The 25,984-nt window shown below is 63.5% G+C and overlaps 3 protein-coding genes across 6 annotated transcripts; all 3 read left to right on the forward strand.

Moving 5' to 3' along the window:
- The first annotated feature begins 1,046 nt into the window (after positions 1–1,046).
- CADM3 (cell adhesion molecule 3) lies at positions 1,047–17,740 on the forward strand. 4 transcript variants are annotated; one of them, XM_061443805.1, is made up of 10 exons: positions 1,047–1,267; positions 10,198–10,338; positions 10,520–10,672; positions 11,558–11,695; positions 11,825–11,995; positions 12,887–12,977; positions 13,586–13,755; positions 16,295–16,420; positions 16,727–16,792; positions 17,142–17,740. In XM_061443805.1, the coding sequence occupies exons 1-10, from the start codon at positions 1,192–1,194 to the stop codon at positions 17,258–17,260; spliced, it is 1,251 nt and encodes a 416-aa protein (XP_061299789.1). In that variant the 5' UTR covers positions 1,047–1,191; the 3' UTR covers positions 17,261–17,740. The 4 variants fall into 4 exon arrangements, with proteins under 4 accessions (XP_061299789.1, XP_061299791.1, XP_061299790.1 ...); XM_061443807.1 differs by having other exon boundaries at positions 16,727–16,785; XM_061443806.1 differs by lacking the exon at positions 16,727–16,792.
- Positions 17,741–20,849: 3,109 nt separating this feature from the next.
- Positions 20,850–22,693, forward strand: LOC133263922 (atypical chemokine receptor 1-like). Its single transcript, XM_061443810.1, has 2 exons — positions 20,850–21,113; positions 21,281–22,693. Exons 1-2 carry the CDS (start codon positions 21,093–21,095, stop codon positions 22,235–22,237), a joined length of 978 nt encoding a protein of 325 aa, XP_061299794.1. The 5' UTR covers positions 20,850–21,092; the 3' UTR covers positions 22,238–22,693.
- An 84-nt stretch (positions 22,694–22,777) lies between these two features.
- LOC133263923 (serum amyloid P-component-like) lies at positions 22,778–24,039 on the forward strand. Its single transcript, XM_061443811.1, has 2 exons — positions 22,778–23,077; positions 23,252–24,039. Exons 1-2 carry the CDS (start codon positions 23,014–23,016, stop codon positions 23,869–23,871), a joined length of 684 nt encoding a protein of 227 aa, XP_061299795.1. The 5' UTR covers positions 22,778–23,013; the 3' UTR covers positions 23,872–24,039.
- Positions 24,040–25,984: the final 1,945 nt, after the last annotated feature.

Raw genomic sequence — 25,984 nt, forward strand, 5'->3', positions numbered from 1 at the left:
GGGATCACCACCGGGATCACCATTGGGATTACCGGGATCACCAGTAGGATAACCGGGATCACCACTGGGATTACCGGGACCACCACCAGGATCACCATTGGGATTACCGGGATCACCGTTGGGATAACCAGGATCACCACCGGGATCACCATTGGGATTACCGGGACCACCTCTGGGATAACCGGGATCACCAGCGGGATACCCGGGATCACCAGCGGGATCATCGGGATCACCGTTGGGATACCCGGGATCACCACCAGGATCACCATTGGGATTACCGGGACCACCTCTGGGATAAGGGGGATCACCACTGGGATCACCATTGGGATTACCGGGATCACCTCTGGGATAACCGGGATCACCACTGGGATCATCAGGATCACCGTTGGGATACCCGGGATCACCACCGGGATCACCATTGGGATTACCGGGACCACCATTGGGATAACCGGGATCACCACCGGGATCACCATTGGGATTACCGGGATCACCGTTGGGATAACCGGGATCACCACCGGGATCACCATTGGGATTACCGGGACCACCTCTGGGATAACGGGGATCACCGTTGGGATAACCGGGATCACCACCGGGATCACCATTGGGATTACCGGGACCACCTCTGGGATAACAGGGATCACCGTTGGGATAACCGGGATCACCACCGGGATCACCATTGGGATTACCGGGACCACCTCTGGGATAACGGGGATCACCACCGGGATCACCATTGGGATTACCGGGACCACCTCTGGGATAACGGGGATCACCGTTGGGATAACCGGGATCACCACCGGGATCACCATTGGGATTACCGGGACCACCGGCATCCCCACCGGCATCACCGGCACCGCCGCCGCCCCGCGCGCACCTGCCTCCCGCGGGGAGCCGCGCATGTGGAGCGCACCACCGCGCCCCGGGACGCGGGGGGGGGCCGGCGGCCAGAGCGGGCATGTTTACACGGGGGCCGAGGGGGGCGGCATCAGCGCCGTTCCCCCCCCATCACGGCTCCCCCCCCCCCCCCCCCCCCCGGTCCGTTCCACCCCCCCCCCCCGGCAGGAATGGTCTGTTCCTCGCGCTCTATTTAACCCGCGCCGCTGCCGCACCGCCGGCCCCAGCCCCGACACCGGCGGCGCGCTCGGTGCCACCGGAGGCTCCGCGCTGCGGCTCGGCTCGGGCACCGCCGCCGCGATGCTGCCCCTCGGCCTCCTCCTGCTGCTGCTCCTCGCCTGCTGCGGGGCCGCCCGGGGAAACCTCTCCCGCGACGGTGAGTGCGGGACCGGGCACCGGCGGGACCCCCCCGCACCGCTCCCCGGCGGCCCTCGCCGCTCCCGCCGCACCGAGCGACAGGTTGCGGGCGGCGCCGCCGTTATGTGGGTCACGGCGCCCGCCCCGCTCCCGGCGGGGCTTGGGGTTGGGGTTCGGGGGGTGGCTCCCGGTGGGGCTCAAGGTCACGGCGGCTCCGGTGCTGCCCCGCCGGGGCCCCCCATCCCCGCGCACCGCCCGGGGCGGGGCCGGGGCGGCGGAAGGTTCCAGACAGGCCCCGGCGGGCGGCGGCGCGGGTGGAGCCGCGGGGGGGGGGGGGGGGGGGGGCGATGGCGGCGGGCGGAGGTGCCCTGGGGGGGGTCCGGCCGCATCCCCCGGGGGTGGCGGGGACGGCGGGGGCCCGATCCCCCTCGTACAGCCCGGTGGGAGCCCCCCCCCCCATCATCCCCGGGTGTCCGCTCCGCATCCCACCGGGATGCCCGGAGCATCCATCCCGGCATCCATCCGGTTGGTTCCACACACGGGGCTCGCTGGAGACAAAGGGTGTTTACCCGGCGTACGGCACCGCGGGCGAGGCAGCCGGGAGTGGGGAATGTCATTTTGGGGAGGGCTCGGCAATGGCAACACCCGGTTCTCCATCACTGTCCAGCACCGGAGCCGCGATTCCGGCTGCGTTGTCCGTGATCCAATTGCCGGGAATGTGTTTGGATGAGGAGCAGGTCGCAGGGAGCGGCAGCAGCGTCTGTGTTTTGGTGGTGGTGGGGGGGGTGTTGCAGTGGGAAAAGGTCCAACCACTGTCTGAGCCCCTGCCTGTGGCTTGCTGGAAGCAGGGAGGCAATTCCAGCTTGGGAATGGGCTTCCCAGGGCTGCTGGGGTGGATGGGGGGTCCGAGCCCCATCGCGTTGTGCTGGAGGAGGTGGTTGTCACGGGCAGAGCTGCTCTGGGGGCTGGTGCTGCTCCATGGCTGCGTTCCCATCCACGAATGCCAGGGTTTATTCTGGTTCTGGCCACGTAACCTCCCACAGGAGCCCGAAAGAGTCACAGCGTGTGTGGGTGCTGCCCGGCCCCACGGCGCGGGGACAGCACCATGGGGATGCTCAGCACCGGGGGTCCCCAGGGTGCTGCCTTAGGAGGGATGGCTGTGACCTGGAGTCCTGTGGTCCTGGGGCAGGACACAGCCGGGATGATGACACTGCAGGATTTCTTCCTGCTGCTGGGGCCCAGCCCTGGCCCATGAGCTGCCCGGTTCTCCATGTCCACCACAGAGAAGACCCCGCAGGGCCTTTGGGAGCAGAGGGGATGGATGGAAGATGCTTGAGAAGCTGCTGACGTGTCTCGGTGGTCAGTGCCCCTCAGCACGGCATTCCAGCCGGGACAGCCGCTTCCCAAAGCAGGGATGGAGAAACCATCTCCTCTCCTTGAAGAACGCTTTTCCAATGCTCCAGATTCCGGAGCTTCCACCATGGCAGAGCCCAGCGGAGCTCCTGGGAGTCTCCCTGCTGCTGGAAGCTGGTGCCTCCCCCCGGGGCTGTGTGTGCTTGGCTGGGGTTGTGCTGCTGTCAGCAGATTGCTCCGTGTTTGGGTTGGGTGCGTGGTTGTTCTTGCTCCGAGGATTATTCCCCCCCCCATGGAGATATTCCCCTCCGGAGTTGTGTAACCCCTTTGTTTGAACAGTGCCCGACTGTTGTCCCATGGGAAGCCACCATGTGCCAGAACCCGGCTTCTCGGGGCTGCTTCTGCCTGTGCTCACCCCGCTGTGGGCCACGAGCAGCACCGTGGGGAGCTGAGCTCCGGTCTCACTGTACCAGAGCCGCTCCGCTCATCGCTTGCGTTGCTCCTGCTGGGAGAAGCCTCAGTGCTGAAGGTCCTGGAGCTGGGGCTGCCTGGTTGGGGGGGTAAATGGGGCAGCTCTGGGTCTGTCGATGTTTTGGCTTGTTGGGTGCCTTGTGCCCCATGTCTCTGCTGGCTGAGGATGCTCTGGAGATCGCCTTGAGGTGGAGCACGGCGAGGTGAGCTCCCTGGTGCTTGCAGGGAGGCAGGGGCAGGCTGGCCCCATGCCACAAGGTGGCTTCATCTCTGAAGCCGGTGGAGGTGCTCGGTCAGAGCATGCAGGAGGAGCTTTCTCTGCCCTGTGCTTCCAGATGGTGTCCTTCCAGTTGGAACAGGGGTGGGAGCACAGGGAGAGGTTTGGGGTCCTGCAGGGTTCCCCCATCTCTGGCAGGTGATGGTCCCGTGGTCCTGAAGCTCTGAGGGGAGGTGTCAGCTCTGGTCCTGTGGGAATCTGGGACTTCCAGCCCATGGCATCAGTGGGATGAGCCCTGGTGTGCAGGGCTGGGTGGTGGGAACGCATGGTTCCATGCGGCCCCAGAGCTCTCCATGCACCTGGGAGCACCCCGGTGAGGTGCAGGCGTTGCTCCATGGCCTGTTCTTTGGTGATGGATCAGCTGCCCGCAGGAAGCACGGGATGATCCTAGGATGAGGAGGTTGGCAGGAGCAGAGCATCCAGCCGCTGGCACAATGCATTAGGCTCAACGGGGAGCACTGGATTCGGAGACAATGCATGGGATCAAGTGGTGATCCCACTGCATACCCAGACAGTGAGGGATGTGCTGGCATCACTGCTGGGGGGCCGGAATTCTGCCGCTGTCCTGAGCATGGGCTTGGGATTTGGCTGCTGAGGACAAGGGGGGGATTTGCTGGGAGCTTCCTGGTTGGAGGAGGAGGAATTCCCAACAGACCTAAATCACCAGCCGGGCACCTCCAAGTGTGGGCACCATCCTTATCTGGGTTGGAGATGGAGGGAAGCGCCCAGGATTCCCTGCCTGGGGAGGTCTCCTGCGTGCTGGATGCTGCCTCTTCTCCCTCTGCCTGGAATTCTCACCTTCCAGAGGTGTTGGGATTGCCGGAGTAACCGGGGGCGTCTACATCTGGGTGCTCCCACCAACGTTATCGCTTGGTTTCACTGGGCCGGGTTCAGCCTGGTTTTACCCCATCCATGGTGCCCCCCGGGTGAGGAGGAGCAGGATGCAGGTGCCTTTGGGTGGTGATGCTCCAATGGATCCGTTTCCCCCTGGATCTATGTGGCAGAGCGGGGGCTGCTCCCCGTGCCGGTGCCTGGTTTGGTACCACCGGTGCCTTGTCTCCATCTGAGCCCTTCTGCAGGCTCCTTCCCCAGCCCCAGCCTGGCCACCGGCTGCTGATGGAGTGGCACAGATTGAGCTGCCTCCTCCATGGGGCCTCGGGGGCGATGCCAGCCCTGTCACAGCCCCGGAGTCAGATGCATCGGATCCTCCTCCTCCTCCTCTCCATTACTGGGTCAGCTCAGCTTGAACCATCTGGTCCAGTTCTCTCCCCTCCGCTCTTGGCCAGGGCCCCACAGCCGTGGAGCGAAGCAGCAGCATCACCTCCACCTCCCCTTCATCACGCAGCAATGAGGGGGGGGTGCAAATCACCTCCTGCCCCAGCACCTCCATCCTCTTTCCAGGGTAGGTTGGGAATATCCAGCCTGGAATAGTGGGTCTCAGCCCCATGGCAGGGGTTGGAACTGGATGAGCTTTAAGGTCCCTTCCCACCCAGACCATTCTGTGATCCTATGCTATGGGGCTCTCCCTCCCGCTCTGAAAGAGCTCCCACATTCCCCCCCTGGGCTGTGTGGCCCTTCCCAAGGCAGGGGGATGGACTGGAGCCAGGCTGGGCTCGGATGCGGTGATGCTCTGTTGTGTTTGGGATGCCGGCAGCCCTAAACGCAGCCGGGGCTGCCTCAAGCGAGCAGGCGGGATGCAGGGAAGCGGAGATCCGTGTGGAGGGATGGGCAGGAATGTGTTTAACCATTCCAGTCACCTGCCTGGCGTCATGCTCTGCCTCCGGTGTGATGCTGAGGGTACCGGCTCCCTCCGCCCGGGTGCCATCGGCTCTAACATGGATGGTGGCATCTTTCCTGGTGACCCTGTCGCTGGTGAGATCCTCCTGTTGGTGCTGCAGGGACCTGCTCTTCCTCAGGTGATGCTCCAGGCCGGGCTCCACCTCCTCTTCTTCACCTTAAATGCTTCAGGCAGTGGATTTACTGACGAGCCCCATGTGGGGCGTTATCTTCAGGCCAAAGCTTTTGTGGCTGCTTCCAGGCCTTCGTTTCCAGGGAGAAGCAGGAACAGGTTGTGCTGATGGCTGCCCCATCCCTGGCAGTGTTTAGAGCCAGGCTGGACACAGGGGCTTGGAGCAAGCTGCTCTAGTGGAAGGGGTCCCTGCCCATGGCAGGGGGGTGGAACTGGATGAGCTTAAAGGTCCCTTCCAACACAAACCATTCCAGGATTGTGGACTGAGTGGCTGCAGGCAGATGCTGTGCAGGAGCCGGGATCCCTTCCTCACGCAGGGCTGGTGGTACCAGAAGACAGGGACCCCATGGCCCTATGAGGAGCTGTCCCCCAGAGGTGGGATGTGTTTGTCTGTGTCCATGCCTGGTCCTCCTTTCTGTGCCATTGCTCCATCTCCCAGCCTGATGTGGAAGCCATGGGGAGAGATGGTCCTGGTGGTGTCTTCATTCAGGCCCCTTCACCCTGAGCACGCAGATGCAGGTCAGCATCACGGTGCTTCCCGGGGGAGGGTTTTGTCTCCCATCTCCCCAGCTTCGGTTCCTGTTTTGGCTTTCCTCTCCTTGGGATGCTGGGGATGTCACCTCCAAACAGGACAGACCCTGCAACCACAGCGATGATCTGGCGGGCTACAGCCAATGCTGAGAGCGCTTCCCATTGGGCATCCATTGGGATATGAGGATTCCCAGGACTGGAAGTCACCTGGAAGACCAGAGCAGAGCTGAACCTGTATCCTCACCCCTTGAAACGCCTCTTCCCTCCCATCATTGCAGGAAGCCAGGAGGATGCCCGTGGATGCGCGGTCCCCATGGATGCGTGGTCCCCGTGGATGCGCTGTCCCCTCGGATGGGAGCTGCCAGGGCTTCCCCATGTCCTGCTCCCGTTACAGCCTCACGTTGGCTCCTTGGGCAGCGCTCTGGAGCGTTCGGATGCCTCCAAAGCACGGAGCGACATTCCAGGGCATGGGAAGCGGCGGCTCCCGCGACGCCTCGCTGGGCAGCGGGAGAGCCTTAAACCAGATCTGTCAAAGCAAAGAGCTGGTTCCCTTGGCAACAGCCGTGCCGGAGATTGGCCTTGGGCTGGGAGCGAAGGAACAGGCTCCAAAGAGGAGTTATCAGCTGTTTGCTGTCAAACAGGAGGAGGGTCAGCCCTGCCCATCGCCCGCCCGAGCCGCTGCTCCTTCCCATGGGAAGCAGCCCCCTTTGCGGATGGATTTGATGCTGGGGATGCGTGGTCCAGAGCAGGGCTTTCCCCCTCCTCATCCCTGCCCAAGGACTTGGAGCTTTGGCCTTTGGCTGGTGGTGGTGGCTGCATCCTCCCATCCATGTGGCCTCAGGAGCACCGGGATTCCCTGACGGTGCCTTTGTGGAGCCCCCAGACCTGTGTGAGTGCACAAACCCAAGAGTGGAGCTGCAACAACGCTGCTGCTGCCATCAGGGGTTCCCCAGCTCCCATCCCAGCAATGGGGCTGATCCAGCCCCGGAGCACTGGGACAGGGTGGGGGTGTGAGGAGGAGAATGGGGACAGAGCATCCTGGGATCCAGCAGCACTTGGAGCCAGCCTCTCCTCTCCTCCTCTCCTTGCTGCTGATGGGTTGCTAAGTGCTGGCCATAAGCAGCTCAGGCTTTGGCCATGCCCAGAGGCAGGGTCTGTCAGGGGTGATGGTGTTCCCGAGCTCTGGAAGGAGGATGCAGCTCTGGAATCACCCAGGGTCAGGTCCTGGTGCTCCTTGGAGCAGGACCCTGCTGCAGGAGCAGCAGTGGGGTGGTGGAGGCTGCGACCAAAGCATCTTGTGTGGCCTCGGGAGGACCTGGGGGCTGTGATGGGGAGCTGGGTCCTTGCGCTTTGCCCTTCCCCAGAGCACGCTGAGGGATGTGTCCAGAGAGAGGATCCCAGCTCCGTGTGTGGGGATGGGAGCTGGGCTCTGTTATGGACAAGCAGAGCCCCAACCTGTGCCAGCATCTCAGCCCCCCCTCCCATGGAAGGGTGCTGGAGGTGCTGCAGGAGGCTCCGTGCCCTGTGGCTCCCAGAGGGATGAATCCTCTGCGTGAGGCCGGATTCCAAAGGCAGCCATGGAGGGAAGAGGATGGAGCAGATGCACGGAAACAAGAGCAGGTTTTCCCTCTCTAACAAAATCTGGAGCGAGTCTGGTGAGGAGGAGCTGGAAGCTGGGCTCCGGGTATCCCAGACTGTGGAACTGCAGCTCATCTGGTGCAGCAGATGTCAGAGCCCATTTGGAAGGCTTTGGGAACCCACCTTGGCCGGGCTGCTCCGTGTGGCAGGATGCGGCTGGGAGCGGAGCTGTGCAGCTCATGTGGGGGGAAGGATTCAAACCCAGGCTCGGAGGAGATCCCTCGCCTTGGAAAAGGTCTGTCAACAGGGAAAGGTGGGATCTTTGTGCTGGAACCAGCCTGAAGAGGAGGAGGAAGGGGACAAGAGCGTTTTGGGCTGTGGGTCAATGGCATCGGAGGGGTTTGAGCTGGGGGAGGGTGTCTTTTGGGGCTGCTTGTGCCCCACAGAAGTGCTTTTGCAGCCCTCTGAGGGGCTCAGGATGGATGTGCCCAAGCACCTCCTCCAGCCTTTGGCAGCCCTCAGTGAGCACTTTGCCCCGCTGAGGTTGGTGTGGATGCACCATGGAGGCTGCGATGCTGCTGCTTCCTGCATCCCTGAGGATGCTCCAGGTGATGAAACAGCTCCTGGGAGGCAGAAGGGATGTAAAAGCCCCCGGGGATGCGGTGCTGCAGAGGGTGTTTGTGTCTATGTAGGAGCTGGGGTGGCCCCTGGGACAGCGGGAGCAGCAGCTCTGTCCTGGCAGTGGGCAGATGGTACCCAAGTGGCCAGCACATCCCGGGCTCACAGGGGCTGGATTAACCCTTGTGCTGGGAAGAGCTGGAAGCGTTCTTCACTGCAGCCGGGTTTCCAGAGCATCCTTGTGCCCCCGGGATGCTGCTGGCACCTGGGGTGGTGGCTCCGAGGCCAGAGGAAGCCACGGAGCTGCTGCAAGGGCTGGAGCAGCTCTGCCATGGAGCCAGGCTGAGAGAGCTGGGCTGGGGCAGCCTGGAGAAGAGAAGGCTCCTGAAGGGGAGACCTGAGAGCAGCTCCAGTGCCTGAAGGGGCTGCAGGAAACCTGGAGAGGGGCTTGGGACAAGGGATGCAGGGACAGGCCAAGGGGAATGGCTTGAACCTGCCCGAGGGGAGACTGAGATGAGCTCTTAGGCAGAAGCTCTTCCCTGGGAGGGTGCTGAGGCGCTGGCACAGGGTGCCCAGAGAAGCTGTGGCTGCCCCATCCCTGGCAGTGCTCAAGGCCAGGTTGGACACAGGGCTTGGAGCATCCTGCTCCAGTGGAAGGGGTCCCTGCCTGTGGAGCTGGATGAGCTTTAAGGTCCCTTCAACCCAAACCATTCCATGGTTCCGTCTCTCCCCATACCCGGGTGATGCCGGTGCTGGTGGTGCCGGTGTTGTTAAGGGATGGGGCCTGCTCTGGGTGGGTTTTGCTGTCCTCAGCTGACGTTGGAGCGCTTGCAGTGGGGACAACAGCGACTCGCAGCAGCCTCATCCCAGCATTGCAGCCGGAGCAGGACAAAGGCTTCGTTAACCAAGTGGAACCGGGATAACGGCCCCGGCGCAGGGATCCCAGTGTGGGACGTGCAGGGACGTGTCCCCATGGCCTCACATCGACCCCAGGCAGGGGACAGCAGCAGTGCTTCACCCCGGGAATGCCTTTAATCCCAATTGGAAGCATCTCTGGTAGTGGTGGCTGCTGGAAGCAGGCAGAGAGGGATCCGGGTCATTCCCAGCCCTGGTTTTCCTGGAGCTGGATGTCCCTGGGAAGCCCCGGCAGCCTCATCCCCCTCCAAAACCTCGCTCCCTGTGGGAATTCGCATTAGGAGTGGAAGAAAAGTGTTTCCCTTCGCCATTCCAAGCGGGAAATGGGCTGGAGCCGCTTCCACCCCTCTCCCGGTAACTGGCAGTGGGGAAGCAGGGCTGTGACATCCGGCTGCATGGGCAGCATCCCACGGGGTGCCTAAATGGGGGGGGGGGGGGGGAGATGATGTGAAGCCCCTGGGTGCAGCAGTGGCCATGTTCCGTCCTTGTCCATGGATGGAGCTGGATGAGGAGGGAGCGCAGTGGAGCCCGTGTTCCCCTTGTCCCTGCAGCACATCCCTTGTCCTTGGGGGGGATACCTGATCCCGGGGCTGCTCTTCCCTGCCCTTGGGCTGCTGGAGCCCTCTGAGGAGCCGGAAGGAAGGACAATTCCTTAGGTGAGGAAGCACAGCCCAGTGTGAGCAATAGCACATCCCCTTAGGAATGGCAGAGAGCAGGCTGTGTTCCCAATGGATTTCAGTGGACCATGGATGCTCTTCCTGGAGGTGGCCAATGGAGCATCCCATGGTGTGGGGCGATGGTGGGAGCCCCAGTTTGCTGCTGCTGCTGGGGTGCTGGAGCGGAGCTTCCCCCATCCCAGGGTCCCTCCTGGTGAATCCCTGTTCCTGCCTGGATCCGCTCATGCCTGGTGGGCACCAAGCAGCTCCTGCATCTGAAGTGGGGCCAGATCCGAGTGGGAAAGCAGGGCTGGTGCGTGCCTGAGAGCAGGTCCCTGTTGTCCCCTGCCCCCTTTATCCCTGTTCCCTTTGCCCCCTCCATGCTGCCACTCAGAGCAGCTGAATCAGGGGGACCCCATCCCCTGCCCCATCCAGGGCTTGGGATCAGCTGGAAATCACCTTTGTCCCAAGCAAGCTGGAGCCCTCCCATGTCCCAGGGGCTTGGGGCCTGTTCCTTCCTTTGGGTGCTCGGTGATGCTGATGGATCCAGGCCCCCTTTAACCCATCCCTTCTGTGTCCAGAGAGCCAGCCCACGACGTCGGATGAGACCGTGGTGGCCGGCGGTACCGTGGTCCTCAAGTGCCAAGTGGAGGATCCCGATGACTCCTCGCTGCAATGGTCCAACCCTGCCCAGCAGACCCTCTACTTTGGGGAGAAGCGAGGTACAATTGGGAATTGGGATGGGAGAGGAGCCAGCTTTGGGACCACGGGGCAGAGGGAGAGCGGTGGTGGTGGTGCTGAGGGTGACGCTCACCCTGTTTCCCACCTCCGTTGATGCCACGTGAGCTGGCAGGGGGGACGTGGTACCCAGCCTCTCACTCACCCCTTGTCCCTTTGCCCCAGCCCTGCGGGATAACAGGATCCAGCTGGAGAAATCCACCCCCAACGAGCTGACCATCAGCATCAGCGATGTGGTGCTGTCGGATGAGGGGGAATACACGTGCTCCCTCTTCACCATGCCCGTGCGGACCGCCAAGGCCCTGGTCACCGTGCTGGGTAAGGCTGCTGCCCGTGGCCTGCATCTCCTGCTGTCCATTCCCTGCTCACAGGCTGCTGCCCATCCCCTACCTGCAGGCTGCTGCCCATCCCTTGCATGTCCTGCCTGCAGGCTGCTGCCCATCCCTTGCATGTCCTGCCTTCAGGATGTTGCCCATCCCTTGCATGTCCTGCCTGCAGGATGTTGCCCATCCCCTGCATCCCCTGCCTGCAGGCTGCTGCCCATTCCCTGCATCCCCTGCCTGCAGGATGTTGCCCATCCCTTGCATGTCCTGCCTGCAGGATGTTGCCCATTCCCTGCATCCCCTGCCTGCAGGCTGCTGCCCATTCCCTGCATCCCCTGCCTGCAGGATGTTGCCCATCCCTTGCATGTCCTGCCTGCAGGATGTTGCCCATTCCCTGCATCCCCTGCCTGCAGGCTGCTGCCCATTCCCTGCATCCCCTGCCTGCAGGCTGCTGCCCATCCCTTGCATCCCCTGCCTGCAGGCTGCTGCCCATCCCTTGCATCCCCTGCCTGCAGGCTGCTGCCCATCCCTTGCATCCCCTGCCTGCAGGCTGCTGCCCATTCCCTGCCTGCAGGCTGCTGCCCATTCCCTGCATCCCCTGCCTGCAGGCTGCTGCCCATTCCCTGCATCCCCTGCCTGCAGGCTGCTGCCCATCCCTTGCATCCCCTGCCTGCAGGCTGCTGCCCATCCCTTGCATCCCCTGCCTGCAGGCTGCTGCCCATTCCCTGCATCCCCTGCCTGCAGGCTGCTGCCCATGCATCCATCCCTCTGCGCTGCTCCGCATCCCTCACCACATTCCCCGGCTCCGGTGTCGGTGCCCGGCTGGCAGCGCTCAAACAACCCCCCCCCCCCGTTGTGCTCCCACCTCCTCCTGCCCCAGGAGTGCCGCAGAAGCCGCAGATCTTCGGGCACGAGCAGCCCATCGACGAGGAGAAGCTGGCGCGCTTGACCTGCCGCTCGTCGGGCAGCAAGCCCGCGGCACAGCTCCGCTGGAGGAAGGGCAACAAGGAGCTCAAAGGTGGGTGCCCGAACCACCATTGGGCACCATGGACCACGCTGGTGCCCTGCCCCAAAGGGATGCTCCGCAGCGGTGCCAGCATCGCCCGCATCCGTCAGCTCTGACCCTGCCTTGTCCCCCTCCCTGCAGACGAGGGCACCGAGGTGGTGGAGGATCCCAATGGGAAGACCTTCACCGTGAGCAGCCGCGTGGAATTCCGGGTCACCAAGGAGGACAACGAGGCCGAGGTGACCTGCACCGTGGACCACGAGTCGCTGCAGAACGCAGAGAGGTCCACCACGCAGAAGCTGCAGGTTCACTGTACGTGTAGGGGGGCACAGGGCAGGGATCTGTGGGGAAGGGGGACAGGGGATGGAAGAGCCTCAGCATCGCCACAGCTCGGCACCATCACGTGCATGGACGTGCCGTTGTCACGCACTGGGGTCCCTGCATAGCGTGGGGAAGGGGTTTGGGGTGCTGCTGCGGTCCGTGTGCTGCATGGAACAAGGTTTTGGGGTGCTGGCTGGTCCCTGCAGCCCATAGAGCTGGGGTTTGGGATGCTGGCTGGTCCCTGCAGCCCATGGAACAAGGTTTTGGGGTGCTGGCTGGTCCCTGCAGCCCATAGAGCTGGGGTTTGGGGTGCTGCTGGGGTCTGTGTGCCGCATGGAACAAGGTTTTGGGATGCTGGCTGGTCCCTGCGGCCCATGGAACAAGGTTTTGGGGTGCTGGCTGGTCCCTGCAGCCTATAGAGCTGGGGTTTGGGGTGCTGGCTGGTCCCTGCAGCCCGTGGAGCAGGGTTTTTGGGTGCTGGGGGGTCACTGCAGCCCATAGAGCTGGGGCTTGGGGTGCTGGCTGGTCCCTGTGCCATATGGAGCAGGGTTTTGGGATGCTGGGGGGGTCCCTGTGCTGTACAGAACAGGGTTTTGGTGTGCTGATGAGTCCATGCACTGTGTGGAATAGGTTTTTGGAGTGCTGGCTGGTCCCTTGCAGCTCATGGAGGAAGGTTTTGTGGTGCTGGCTGCTCCCTGTGCCATATGGAGCAGGGGTTTGGGGTGCTGGTGGGTCCATGCCCTGTGTGGGACAGGGTTTTGGAGTGCTGGCTGGTCCCTGCAACCCATGGAGCAGGGTTTTGGGGTGCTGGCTGGTCCCTGCAGCCCGTAGAGCTGGGGTTTGGGGTGCTGGCCCCTGACGCTGCCTCTCCTCCATCCCCAGACAAGCCGACAGCGAAGATCGAGCCGCATCCGCAGTACCCGCGGGAGGGCGAGAAGCTGCAGCTGCAGTGCGATGGGCAGGGCAACCCCATGTAAGGACCCCCTTGCCCCTCGCTCAGCCCCACTAGGTCCCATCAGCTCCTCCTCCTGCTGCTGGGTCCCTAAAGCAGCCTCAAGGTGTTGGAGGTGGCACCGGTTGGGCTCAGAACTGGGCAGAGCCCCTGGAGCAGCGGATCCATCCCGGCTTGTCTTAAATGAGATGTTTCATGGGATCATAAACTGGTTTGGGTTGGAAGGGACCTTAAAGCTCATCCAAAGCCCTGGACAGGGACCCCTTCCACCGGAGCAGGATGCTCCAAGCCCTGTGTCCAACCTGGCCTTGAGCACTGCCAGGGATGGGGCAGCCACAGCTTCTCTGGGCACCCTGTGCCAGCGCCTCAGCACCCTCACAGGGAAGAGCTTCTGCCTAAGAGCTCAGCTCAGTCTCCCCTCGGGCAGGTTCAAGCCATTCCCCTTGGCCTGTCCCTGCATCCCTTGTCCCAAGCCCCTCTCCAGGTTTCCTGCAGCCCCTTTAGGCACTGGAGCTGCTCTGAGCTCTCCCCTTTAAGGAGCCTCATGGAGCTGTTTAAATGTTTAAATCCCCCCCCACCTCCACTGCCCAGCCCTGGGGCCGGTTCCTCACCCTGATCCCATCCCGCAGCCCCCAGGAATTCCTATGGGAGAAGGAGGGCAGCGACGCTCCCCTGCAGCTGAGCTCCGACAGCGTCCTCATCTTCCCCTTCCTCAACAAGAGCGACAGCGGCACCTACGTGTGCACGGCCACCAGCTCCATGGGCAGCGTCGTGGCCAAGTACAACCTGGACGTCAGCGGTAAGCAGGGTCTGTCCCCCGTGGGATGCAGGGATGGAATGGTGGATGCAGGGAGGGATGGGTGCAGGGATGGATGCAGGGATGGATGGATGGGTGCAGGGATGGATGAATGGGTGGAGGGATGGATGGATGGATGCAGGGATGCAGGAATGGATGGATGCAGGAATGGATGGATGCAGGAATGGATGGATGCAGGAATGGATGCAGGGATGGATGGATGCAGGAAAGGATGGATGGATGGATGCAGGAAAGGATGGATGGATGGATGCAGGAAAGGATGGATGGATGGATGCAGGAAAGGATGGATGGATGGATGCAGGAAAGGATGGATGGATGGATGCAGGAAAGGATGGATGGATGGATGCAGGAATGGATGGATGGATGGATGGATGCAGGGATGGATGGATGGGTGCAGGGATGGATGGTTGGGTGCAGGGATGGATGGTTGGGTGCAGGGATGGATGGATGGGTGCAGGGATGGATGGATGGGTGCAGGAATGGATGGATGGGTGCAGAGATGGATGGACGGGTGGAGGGATGCAGGGATGGGTGCAGGGATGCAGGAATGGATGGATGGAGGGATGCAGGAATGGAGGGAGGGATGCAGAGATGAAGGGATGCATGCAGGGATGGATGCAGGGATGCATGCATGCGGGGAGGGATGGATGCATGCATGCAGGGAAGTATAGATGCAGGGATGGATGAAGGGGTGCCAGGATGGATAGAAGCATGCAGGGATGGATGGATGGATGCAGGGATGCAGGTGCGTGTGTGCAGCTCGGTCCCTGCTGCCTCCGTTGGGGAATGGGAGCAGATGCATTGGGGGAGCTGCTGCAGAGCAGAGCCTCTGGGACAGGAGCAGAGGCTGACGCAGCTCCTGAGCCTCTGTGTGATGCCTCCACGAGCCAAAGAACATTCCCAGCCGGCTCCAAAGCACGAGGTGCCCTGGCAGCCCTGTCCCGTGCTCCCTGAGCTGCTGCTTGCGTTGCATCCCGTGTTGCATCCCGTGTTCCTGGCGTGTTGCATCCCATGATCCTGCATGGGAAGGGGCTCGGTGCTGTCCCCACACCACCTCCCCCTGCCCTGCCTGTGCTCTGCCACCGTGTCCTTGTGTCCTGCTGTGTCCGAGCTCCGTGTGCTGCCCCCGGAGCAGAGCTGCTGGTGGTACCACCCCCGTGTGTTGGCAGGAGCCTGTTTCCCCTCTGGATTTGGGGTTCTCCTCTTTTTGCCATCTCTCTTCTCTCTCTACCAGCCTTGGACTTCCCATCTTCCAGCTCTCCTACATGCTTCAGCTTTTCCCTTTCCTATCCCATTCCCTCCCCTCCTGCGTTGGGCACCTTCAGGATCCCTCCCCTCCAACGTGGCTGGGGTAGACGCAGTGCATGGCAGCAGTGGCACCCAAGTCCCTCTGTCCCGTTCCTCCATCACCCCAGTGTTCCCCCCCCATCCCTGTGGGTCTGAGCTTTATGCAGGGACCAGTTTTGTGCTGCCAAGGGCACTCAGCACCATGCGGAGGCACGTGGCAGCCACGACTCCAGCATCCCTCACCCACTGGGTGTCCCAGCAGACGAGCTCCACGTTGAGGCTCAGTCCCCTTCCCAAATTCTCCCTCTTTTGCCCATCCCTGGAGCATCCGGATGCTTCCCAACCTCGGCAGCCCCAGGCAGGAGGGTCCTATGGGGCAGTCATCAGGGGATGCTGGTAAGGCAGGAGATGGGCTGATGCTCACAGCAGGAGATGAGGAGCAGGACCCATGGCCAAGGAAGTGGGGACCAGAAGGAGCCCCTGAGGCTGGGCTCTGTCACGCCTCCCCCCGGGGTTGATTCGTGTCCCTGTGTTCTTGTCCTCCTCAGATCTTCCCCAGCTCCCCACCCCACACGTTCACTCCACTCCGGGCCCTTCCCAGCCCATCTCTCATGCTTCCATGGCCACCGCTTCATCCTTCACTCCAGCTCCCATCCAAGGTACCGTAAGCTCCTTTTCTGTCTCTTTACGGACGCCAGAAGCTCCATAGGAGGACAGGGACCCACTCACACCCCAGGTGCCCCCCAGGCCCCTGGGGATGCTCTGTGCTCTGTGTGTGCGTGGGCTCTGCAGCCACCATCCAGCCCCGCGGGGTCCTGGCTGCCCGTGAGCTTTGTGTCCATGTGGAGCGTCGTCCCCGTGTCCTGTTTGTCCCACCCCGTCCCGTCCGAGCGCTTCTGTGGCTCCATCCCCTCCCTGAGCTGACGGGCACAAGGAGCGAGGAGTGGAAGGAGGATTTGTCCCTAATGTGAGATCCCAGGACTTGGGGTCCATGGGCAAATCCCAACGCGGAGGTACCCTGGGCTGCGCAGAGCATGGTGCTGGTGCTGCCGCCAGCCAAAGGGGATGGGGCTTCCCATCGCAGCCCATCCAGAGCCGGCACCGGTGGCCATTGCTTTCCCTTCCTCGCTTCCCCGCTGCCTCCTTCCCTTCCCACCCTCCCTCCTTTGCTCCGGTGCGTGTCAGGATGGGGCTGAGCCTGTGCCGCAGCATCTCCCCCTCTCTGTTGCCCCAGACGCCAGCCCCGTGCCCTCGACCTCCAGCACGTACCACGCGGTGATCGGCGGCGTCGTGGCCGTCATCGTCTTCCTCCTGCTCAGCCTCCTCATCGTCCTGGGCCACTACCTGATCAGACACAAAGGTACCGAGCGCGTGGGGCCGAGCCCCACACGTGGGGTGGGGCAGGGGTGAAGGGGCAGCTCCGCATCGCGACAACGTCATCCCGGAGCCCTCCCGGGCTCCCCGTGCCCGCGGTGGCACCAGCATCAGCGTGGAGATAACGCAGCGAGTCCTTGGAGCTGGGGAGCGCCAGGTCCTGCCCTGTTCCTCCATCTCTCCTTCACGGCTTGGTACCCAGCACCGAGCTCTCCCCCTCCATCCCTCGCCTTCCTCCTTCCCCTCCGCCACTTCCATGTCCCCATCCCTGGACTTTTCATCCGCCCGGCAGGTATGTGCATAAGACACGGGGAGACGGTCACATCCAGACACCGGCCAAAGCCAGCAGAGGTGATGTGTGAGTAAGAGCCCCCCACCCTGCCCTCGAGCCCGGCCCCTCGCCGGAGCGCTCCGCATTCCTTAGGGACCACAGGGATCGGGCGGGAGCAGAGAGCGGGGAGGGCAGGAGAGGCACCTTCACCTCCTGGCTCGGGATGACAGCGAAAGCCTCGAGCTCCATCCCCAGCTGGGCTCATCCCAGTGACTTTTCCATTGCAGGCCAAGCCCAAAGGACTTCCCCATCACTTCCATTGTCCAGCCCTGGGGCTCTGCCCCTCTGCCCTGCTTTGTGTGGGAGCGGGGTGACAGCAGCACCCCTCCTGTGACACCAAACCCCTTTGTGTGTGTGTGTGTGTGTGTCCCCACAGGCACATACCTGACCCACGAGGCCAAGGGCTCGGATGATGCCCCGGATGCCGACACCGCCATCATCAACGCGGAGGGCGGGCAGGCGGGCGGCGACGACAAGAAGGAATACTTCATCTAGGGCTGAGCGGGACCGAGCGAGCCATGGAGGCAGCGATGGCGACGGAAACCAGAGCACGACCCTAACCCATTGCACCCCCTGCACTTCCCCTGGCACCCGGCACAGCCCCGGGCTGAGGGATGCGGGACAGGGGAGCACAGGAGCCACCGGCCTGAGCCGCGCCGCTGATGCTTGAACTTGGCCAACCCCTGGTTTCCAGGAGCGGCGGCTCCGGCCCCGCTCGCTTGCTTTGCGCCTCCATCCCCGTGAGTGAGCGATTTCCCCTCCTTCCTTTGGACCTTTGCTTTGGTTTCGTGGCTGCTCTTTTGCTTTGGGCCCTCGGGTGGGAGCCTGGGCTGGGGTCGATGTCGCTCTTTCCTTCGTTTCGTTCCGGTTTGGTTTCTTTTTGAGGTACCCAAGGATAAAATCAGCCTCCGGGCTCAGGGCAGCCCCCGTTGTCACCAGCGCTCGCCCATCCGGAGCCGGGATCCCGGTGTTCCCTCCCCGGATGCGGTGGGATGGGAACTGGGGCATCGCCGCCGCCGGGAGGGGACCCCAGACCCCTGCCCTGATTTTATCCTTGGTGGTTCTTGTCCAACAGTGTCCATATGGGAGGAAGCTGTCCTCGTGTGGAACGTGTGTGAAGGGGGATGAGCTTCCAGGGTGGGATCCGCTGAGCCCCCGGAGAGACTGGGAGCTGCTGGGATTGCAGCTCCCCGGTCCCACCCCAGCGGGAGGGGGGAGGGAGGAGCTTTAGGGGCGAATCCAGAGGAAAAAGGGCCCCAACTTTATACCAAGTCCATTCGGAACCATCTATTCCAAGGTCGATTCACAACCCTCTATTGAGACGTTCAGTGCAGGAGGCCACCGGCCGAGTGCTGGACCTGCAGGAGCTGAGCTGGAGCTGACCAGGGTGGCACAAGGGCGAGGAGAAGGGGCTCCGATCCTGGAGCATCCCCTTCCCACCCTGTCCCCCTTCCCGGGTGGATGGGAGCTGGGAAAAGGCCGTTTCCCTCCTGGCTCCAAACGAAACACCCGGTTTAGTGTCCCAAGGGGTCTGTGAGGTGGTTTGGGCGGGGGGGGGGGGGGGGGGGGGTCAACCTCCTCCTTCCTCTTCACTGCCTCTTCCAAGGCAAATCCAAGCAGCTTTCCTGGCCTTCCTCTTGATCCCCAGGTCATGGGCTCATGGGCTCCAGCATCCAAGGAGCCAGGTCTTGGCGCTCTCCCTTGGGATGAGGCTCTCCAGCTTCCCAGGATCGCAGCATCTCTTGGTCTAGACACAAGGGGAGCTGCCCATTGGTTGGGTGCCCCTTTGATTTTGGGTGGGCTGGAGGAGGAGAATCCTTTGGGAACCCTTGGTGGGTGGTGACGTCGCCTTGGAGGTGAAGGAAGAGCTCCCATCCTCCCCCATGGGGCAGGGGTCTCCGTGGGGTACCAGGTCTCCATGGGGAGCATCGCTCCCATCCAGACCCCACGAGCACGTGGCAGGAGGAGGATTCCCATGGGGAAGCCCATGGTGGAAGGAGCAGGGTTGGAAGAGGAGGCAGCATGGCTCAAGGGGTGAAGGAGTTGATGGTGTTTGCAGCCTATGTGGGGACAGGATGAGGCTTTGTTGGGTGTCAGGAGCACCGAGCACATAGGAACGTGTGGCCCCAGTCCTTGGCTGAAGATCTCCACCATCCGCTCTTGAACAGACATCATTCCTTCAAATCCAAACACAAGGATGTGATTCCAAGTGGAGTTCAATCTCTCAAGTCTATGTGTTGTAGATGATGTGAAGAAAGCCCCAACCTGGGGCTCGGGGTGGCAAGGGGGTAACTGCTCCTAAAGGGCAGGAAGGTGGGAGCTGAGGACAGGGAGGTTTGTGCCCCTTTGAGGCTGCGGCTGCTGTTCCAAGGCTCAACCCAGTCGGGATTTGGTCTCTTGGAGGTGTTTTATGGTCCAGGATGGAGCCAGGACAGGCAGGACCCACCAGCAATGGATGGGCTGGGTGATGCCCATTGTCCTGCTGCGGCAAGAGCAGGAGCCAAAGGGCTTTGGAGGATGGAAGGGAGCAGCAGCGAGGGGTGATGAAGCCCTGTGGTGCGTGTGAGGGTGATGGGCACATCCATCAGGTCACCCATGCGGGGCACACGGCCACGGGGACACAGCGGGGAGCGAGGTGATGGAGAAGCCACTTTGTGAGTGGTTGAATGGATCATGGCGAGGGTGAGGTGTGGTGGTGAGCACACCATGTCACGATAGGGGGTATGTCACGACGGGTGCCAGTTGTGAGCACATCAAGGTGAGGGGTACCCCCTGTGCTTGTCCGGTTGTAGATGGGACACGGGGTCCAGGAGGGGCCGGTCCACCTTGTCCTAAGCCCAAGAGGTGACGTGGGCCATGGAGGGGGTGAGGACCTTGATGCCCCTATGGGGGTGACAGCACCCAGTGTCACCATGGGGAGGGGACACCCTCCCTGCTATTGCCACCGGGGCCACCTCGTTGCCTGCACCCATTGGCTTCCAGCCCCATGGCCACCCTGTGCCCATCACCAGGACATTGGAGCCGGGGCTGCAAGTGGACAGAGGAGGATGCAGCCGGGATATGGCAGCTCCAGCTCGGCTCCGGCCGCTTCCCACCGGCACTGAACTCTCAATAGACACGAAAGCCATATTTGTAGGGAGCTCTGGAGACGCCGTGGGGCGGCAGCGGGACGGGGCAGAGGACGGGCTGTGTCGTTGTGCTGTGTTCGACGTGTATGTACATAAGGGGAGCCAAGGGACGTCGATGTGACTTTATAACCTTTTAATATCCTGTGCTAATCTCGGAAAATAATCCTATAAATATATCTGGATTACACACACGGACCTGCCTGTGCCTCCTGCTCTGCCTGCGCCCGCCATGGGGGGATCCGGGGGGCACCGGGAGTGGGACAGAGCTCAGCACCCAAAGCAGGGTCTGGACCCAGCCCCATGCACCCCTCTCACCCCAAATCAGACCTTTTCCTGCTCCCAAAGCACCCCTCTTAGCCCCAGTGCCCTCCGGGATGGTCCCACTGTGGCTGAGGATGTTCCCACCGTGGCTGAGGGTGCTTCCACCATGGTTGAGGATGGTCCCACCGTGGTTGAGGATGGTCCCACCGTGGTTGAGGATGCTCCCACCGTGGTTGAGGATGCTCCCACCGTGGTTGAGGATGCTCCCACCGTGGTTGAGGATGCTCCCACCGTGGTTGAGGATGCTCCCACCGTGGTTGAGGATGCTCCCACCGTGGTTGAGGATGCTCCCACCGTGGTTGAGGATGCTCCCACCGTGGTTGAGGATGCTCCCACCGTGGTTGAGGATGCTCCCACCGTGGTTGAGGATGCTCCCACCGTGGTTGAGGATGCTCCCACCATGCACGGTGGCCACCAGCCTCCCTCCAAGCCACATTTGCCGCTGCTGCTGCAGCACCAGGAGCCTGTGCTTCCCCCCACATTGATCCCATAGGATCCCATTGGGGCATCCCGAGACGGAGCAGCACATTTCCACGCCATCCCCTCTCCTCCCTGCACTGCCACCCGGCGCGCTCCGGGCCGGCAGCCGGAGCCATCCGCACGTCCCATCCACACAATTCCTGATGAGCTGGAGCTGTTCTGCCAAGAAGCCGTCGTTTCCTGCTCCAACCTCCCCGTCCCTCTCCGGTGCCTTCCCGGCAGCGGGGCCCCCGCTTCCTCCGGGCCCTGGCAGCAGGAATTGCCCGCCCGGTGCGGCCGCTCTTATCTCCTGCCCGCAGCCATCACCTCCCTGCAGCGGGAGGAGCCAGCGGGAGAGCGCTCGGAGCCGGGGTTGTGGAGCCCCCCTCCAGAGCCGGAGCTGTCCCAGGACCCCCATCATGGGCAACTGCATCCCGGTGGTGAGTGCGTGCGGCTCCATGGGTTTATCCCGGCTTGCTGGATGCGGGAGGAGGAGCAGCAGGGACGGGGTCCCCGCAGCGTGGCCCTCGCTGATAAGTCCCTGCCCGGCTCCCGTGGCACCAAGTGGGGGCACATCGGGATCCATCCCAGCCCGTCTCATCCGCAGAGCCCCAGCCTCCTGGAGAGCAGGAGTTCCCTGCTGGACCTGGTGGAGCTCATGGGCAACTTCTCCTCCTATGATGATGCTGATGATGATGGCAATGAGACCTCTCTGGACTACGGGGCCGCGCCGTGCCATAACCAATACTGCTCCGTCTTCCAGCGTGTGGCTCCCCCATTCCTGGCTCTCACCAGCGCCATGGCCGTGCTGGGCACCGCGGCGCTGCTGTTGGCACTGGCCAAGCGGCCCCAATGGTCACAGAGCCGGGCGCTGGTGTCACAGTTGGCCATGGGGACTGGGCTCTTGGCCGCGGTGCTGCCAGCCATGGCGCTGGGCATCGGGCAGGGCTGGCGGCTGGGCACGGCGCTGTGCCGGCTCATGCACCTCCTCTGGTATTGGAGCCTCTTCGCCCAAGGGCTGCTGGTGGCCTCCGGCTCCTGCGGCCACTTCTGGTGCCGTTGGGATGCGCGGAGCCGGCGCTTGGCCGTGGCCGTGTGGGCCCTGGCGCTGCTCTTGGCGATGCCAGGGGCTCTCACCAGCGGCACCACGGCGGTGCCGGAGCCAAGCTGCCTCCGGCGCAGCGTGGACCTCGTGTCCCCAGTGAACCTCCTGCACCTCGGCCTCTGCCTCTGCCTCTTCCTGCTGCTGCCGGTGGCAGTGCCCACGGCCGCGCTGGCTGTGCCGCGGTGGAGGGCGCAATGGGTGCCGGACCTGGCCGCGAGCTGGGTGTTCCTGGCGCTGTGGGTGCCGCACGGTGCGGCGCTGGCCATGGAGCTGCTCCTGCACAGCCGGGTCCTGCCGCAGACCTGCAGCACCTTCCAGCACTTTGACTACGTGCTGGGGCTGAGCGAGGCGCTGGGGCTGCTGCACTGCTGGATGGGACCCGCCGCGCTGCTGCTGGCTGCCTGGCTCTGCCGCGCTGGCACCGGCCCCTCGCCCCACAGCATCGCTCCTGCCCCATAAGCAACGCTCCCCCCAGGCCTTGGGGAGCTGCTGCATCCCAGCCTTGGTGCCCATCTCCATCCCCCTTCCCCACTGCTTGGGGATGGCCACCTCCATTCGCTCCATAGGCATCGCCCTGGGGTGCCTCAAGCATCTCCCCAAGGCTTCAGGGGCACCCATGGGGAGGGTTCAATGCAAAGTGATGGGGGGTGGGGGGGGGTGTCCTTCTTTCCTGACAAGTTGGGGTGAGCCCCATGCTGGGAATTGCATCCAATATATACGTGTGCTGGAGGCGCTGCCAAGCTCAGTGAATGACCGGGGCTGGGGGGCACCGGGGGTGACATTCGCCTCTGGAATGCTGAAGGACGGGAAGCAGGAGGCGTGTGCTGCTTAAAGGAGCAGGAAAAGCTCATCATGGAGTTCCATGGCCATAATGAAGGTCATACCCAGCGCTGGCCGGAGCCCATGTGAAGCAGCCACGTGCTGTCACAAGGCACATGGAATGGGAGCGGATGGAGGGCTCGGGATGGGGGGGGGGGGGGGTCTTCTGGTGCCGATGGCTCCAGCCTTGGGCTCCATCCCTTTGTCCCTGGGGATAGGATGGGAGGGTGGAGGTGAAGCCCCCCAGGGCACAGCTCCAGGGCTGCCCCGTGCAGGCGGGTGACCCAGGGCCCTGTGACGGCGTGAAATTGCTCCTCCTGGAATGGGCTTGGGATTGGGGGGGGGATGAAATTCCCCTCCCACCCTTCCAGCCCATAAACCCGGCGGCTCCCGGTGCAACCACAGCAGCCGGGACCATGGCACCGCTGCGGCTCTGGCTCAGCGTCCTGGCCGGGCTCCTGGGGACCGGGGCACAGGAAGGTAGGGACGATGCTGGGGATGGGGTCAGGCAGGACCAGCGGGGATGAAGGATGCTGGAGCCCGGCTGGGATCAGCAGAGGGGATGTCAGGGATGCGGTGCCCACGGGTGGCTGGAGGAAGGCTCGGAGGGGACCACATCCCCTTGTTGTGTGTGTGTGTGTGTGTGTGTCCCAGACCTGTACCGCAAGGTGTTTGTGTTCCGGAACGACCCCAGCGATGCCTACGTGGTGCTGCAGGTGAAGCCAGAGCAGCCGCTGCTCAACTTCACCGTGTGCCTACGCTCCTACACCGACCTCACGCGGCCCCACAGCCTCTTCTCCTACGCCACCAAGGCGCAGGACAACGAGATCCTCCTCTTCAAGCCCAAACCGGGCGAGTACCGCTTCTACGTCGGCGGCAAGTTCGTCACCTTCCGCATCCCCGAGAGCCGCGGCGACTGGGAGCACGTCTGCGCCGGCTGGGAATCGGGCACCGGCATGGCCGAGTTCTGGCTGGATGGGAAGCCCTGGCCACGCAAGGGGCTCCAGCGGGGCTACGCGGTGGGGCCGGAGGCGGTCGTGCTGCTGGGGCAGGAGCAGGATGCCTTCGGGGGGGGGTTTGATGTCTACAACTCCTTCTCGGGCGAGCTGGCCGATGTGTACCTGTGGGACACGGTGCTGAGCCCCGACAGGATGCGGGCGGCCTTCCAGTCCCTGCGCCTGCCGCCGGCGCTGCTGGCCTGGAGCAGCCTCAGCTACAGCATCAAGGGGGATGTGGTGGTGAAGCCGCGGCTCCGGGCGGCGCTGGGGGCCTGAGGCGCTGGGATGGAGCGGTCCCAAACCCCCCTGTGTCCCGGTCCCAGCACCCCCTCGCCTCTGCAACCACCGGGAGGGAGCATCTGCGTGGTACAGCCATGGAGATCCGGGTGGGATGGAGATGGGAGCTCTGTTGGGAAGGAGGTGGGAGCTCTGTTGGGATGGAGATGGGAGCTCTGTTGGGATGGAGATGGGAGCTCTGTTGGGAAGGAGGTGGGAGCTCTGTCGGGATGGAGATGGGAGCTCTGTCGGGATGGAGATGGGAGCTCTGTTGGGATGGAGATGGGAGCTCTGTTGGGATGGAGATGGGAGCTCTGTTGGGAAGGAGGTGGGAGCTCTGTTGGGACGGAGATGGGAGCTCTGTTGGGAAGGAGATGGGAGCTCTGTTGGGATGGAGATGGGAGCTCTGTTGGGACGTATATGGGAGTTCTGCTGGGACGGAGACGGGAGCTCTGTTGGGACGGAGACGGGAGCTCTGTTGGGACGGAGACGGGAGCTCTGCTGGGACGGAGACGGGAGCTCTGTCAGCACGGAGATGGGAGCTCTGTCGGGACGGAGATGGGAGCTCTGTCGGGACGGAGATGGGAGCTCTGTTGGGATGGAGATGGGAGCTCTGTCGGGACGGAGATGGGAGCTCTGTTGGGACGGAGATGGGAGCTCTGTCATCACGGAGATTGGAGCTCTGTCATCACGGAGATGGGAGCTCTGTCAGCACGGAGATGGGAAGCTCTGTCAGCACGGAGATGGGAGCTCTGTCGGGACGGAGATGGGAGCTCTGTCGGGATGGAGATGGGAGCTGTCAGCACGGAGATGGGAGCTCTGTCGGGACGGAGATGGGAGCTCTGTCAGCACGGAGATGGGAGCTCTGTCAGCACGGAGATGGGAGCTCTGTCGGGACGGAGATGGGAGCTCTGTCGGGACGGAGATGGGAGCTCTGTCAGCACGGAGATGGGAGCTCTGCTGGGATGGAGATGGGAGCTCTGTTGGGACGGAGATGGGAGCTCTGTCAGCACGGAGATGGGAAGCTCCGCTTGGGCTCCACCGACTCCAGCGCTCCCCCCCCCCACCCCGGACCCACGGACCCGGTTACAGATCCCGACCCCATCCCGATGCATCCCGGTGGCCGCAGGGGCTGCGTCCCCCATTCCCTGCTGTACCCCCCCCTCCCCCGGTGTCTCATCAATAACAAACGGGTTAGCAGTGATCGGTATCCCCGGTATTCCCGGTATCCCCGGGGGGGGCAGCCCCGTGTCCCAGCGCCCGCCGCGGCCCCACCGCCGCTTCCCCCCCCCGGCCCCGCTCCGCTCCGCTCCATTGCCGCTGCTCTCGGAGCCGCTCCCGGCCCCGCTCCGCCGCCGCCGCCGCCGCCGCCGCTGCTCTCTCCGGTAACGGCGGAGCGGGGCCACGGACCCGGTTCTGCTCCCGGAGCTCCGCGGGACGCGGCCGGGACAAGGCCGCGGGGCCGGGCCTGGCGCTGCGGCCTAACGGGAGCTCGGGGCGGGGCCGGGAGCTCGGGGCTGTGGGGGGGTGGCCACGGTCTATGGGGAGGTACCGGGGGGCCTGTGGGTCCCGGAGGTCTGCGTGGGGGCCTTGGGGGTCTGGTTGAGGGGTCCTGGGCGTCTGGGTGGGGGTCCGGGGGGTCTGTTATGGGGTATGGTTGGGGGTCCCAGAGGCCTGGGCTGGGGTTCCAGGGGTCAGGTTGAGGGGCCCAGGGGTCTGGTTTGGGGTCCCAGAGGCCTGGTTGGGAGTCCCAGGGGCCTGTTATGTGGTCCAGGGGCCTGGTTTGGGTCCTAGGGGTCTGGTTTGGGGTCCCAGGGGCTTGTTATGGGGTCCAGGGCCTGGTTTGGGGTCCCAGGGGCTTGTTATGTGGTCCAGGGGCCTGGTTTGGGGTCCTAGGGGCCTGGTTTGGGGTCCTAGGGGTCTGGTTTGGGGTCCCAGGGGCCTGTTATGGGGTCCGGGGCCTGTTATGGGGTCCAGGGCCTGGTATGGGGTCCCAGGGGCTTGTTACGGGGTCCAGGGGCCTGGTTTGGGGTCCCAGGGGCTTGTTATGGGGTCCAGGGGCCTGGTTTAGGGTCCTAGGGGTCTGGTTTGGGGTCCCAGGGGCCTGTTATGA

The sequence above is a fragment of the Pezoporus flaviventris genome, unplaced genomic scaffold, assembly GCF_033815535.1.
Source record: "Pezoporus flaviventris isolate CSIRO_AGI_PZ_B2104156 unplaced genomic scaffold, CSIRO_AGI_Pfla_v1 ptg000530l, whole genome shotgun sequence".
NCBI classification, from domain to species: domain Eukaryota; kingdom Metazoa; phylum Chordata; class Aves; order Psittaciformes; family Psittacidae; genus Pezoporus; species Pezoporus flaviventris.

Bases quoted from the DNA above. Each gene is read 5' to 3' on its own strand.
- CADM3 (XM_061443805.1), top strand. From the start codon at position 1,192: ATGCTGCCCCTCGGCCTCCTCCTGCTGCTGCTCCTCGCCTGCTGCGGG. The intron at 12,978-13,585 runs GTAAGGACCCCC...CCCATCCCGCAG, and splicing joins GATGGGCAGGGCAACCCCAT to CCCCCAGGAATTCCTATGGG. The intron at 13,756-16,294 runs GTAAGCAGGGTC...CTGTTGCCCCAG, and splicing joins GTACAACCTGGACGTCAGCG to ACGCCAGCCCCGTGCCCTCG.
- LOC133263922 (XM_061443810.1), top strand. From the start codon at position 21,093: ATGGGCAACTGCATCCCGGTG. The intron at 21,114-21,280 runs GTGAGTGCGTGC...TCTCATCCGCAG, and splicing joins TGGGCAACTGCATCCCGGTG to AGCCCCAGCCTCCTGGAGAG.
- LOC133263923 (XM_061443811.1), top strand. From the start codon at position 23,014: ATGGCACCGCTGCGGCTCTGGCTCAGCGTCCTGGCCGGGCTCCTGGGG. The intron at 23,078-23,251 runs GTAGGGACGATG...TGTGTGTCCCAG, and splicing joins GGGGACCGGGGCACAGGAAG to ACCTGTACCGCAAGGTGTTT.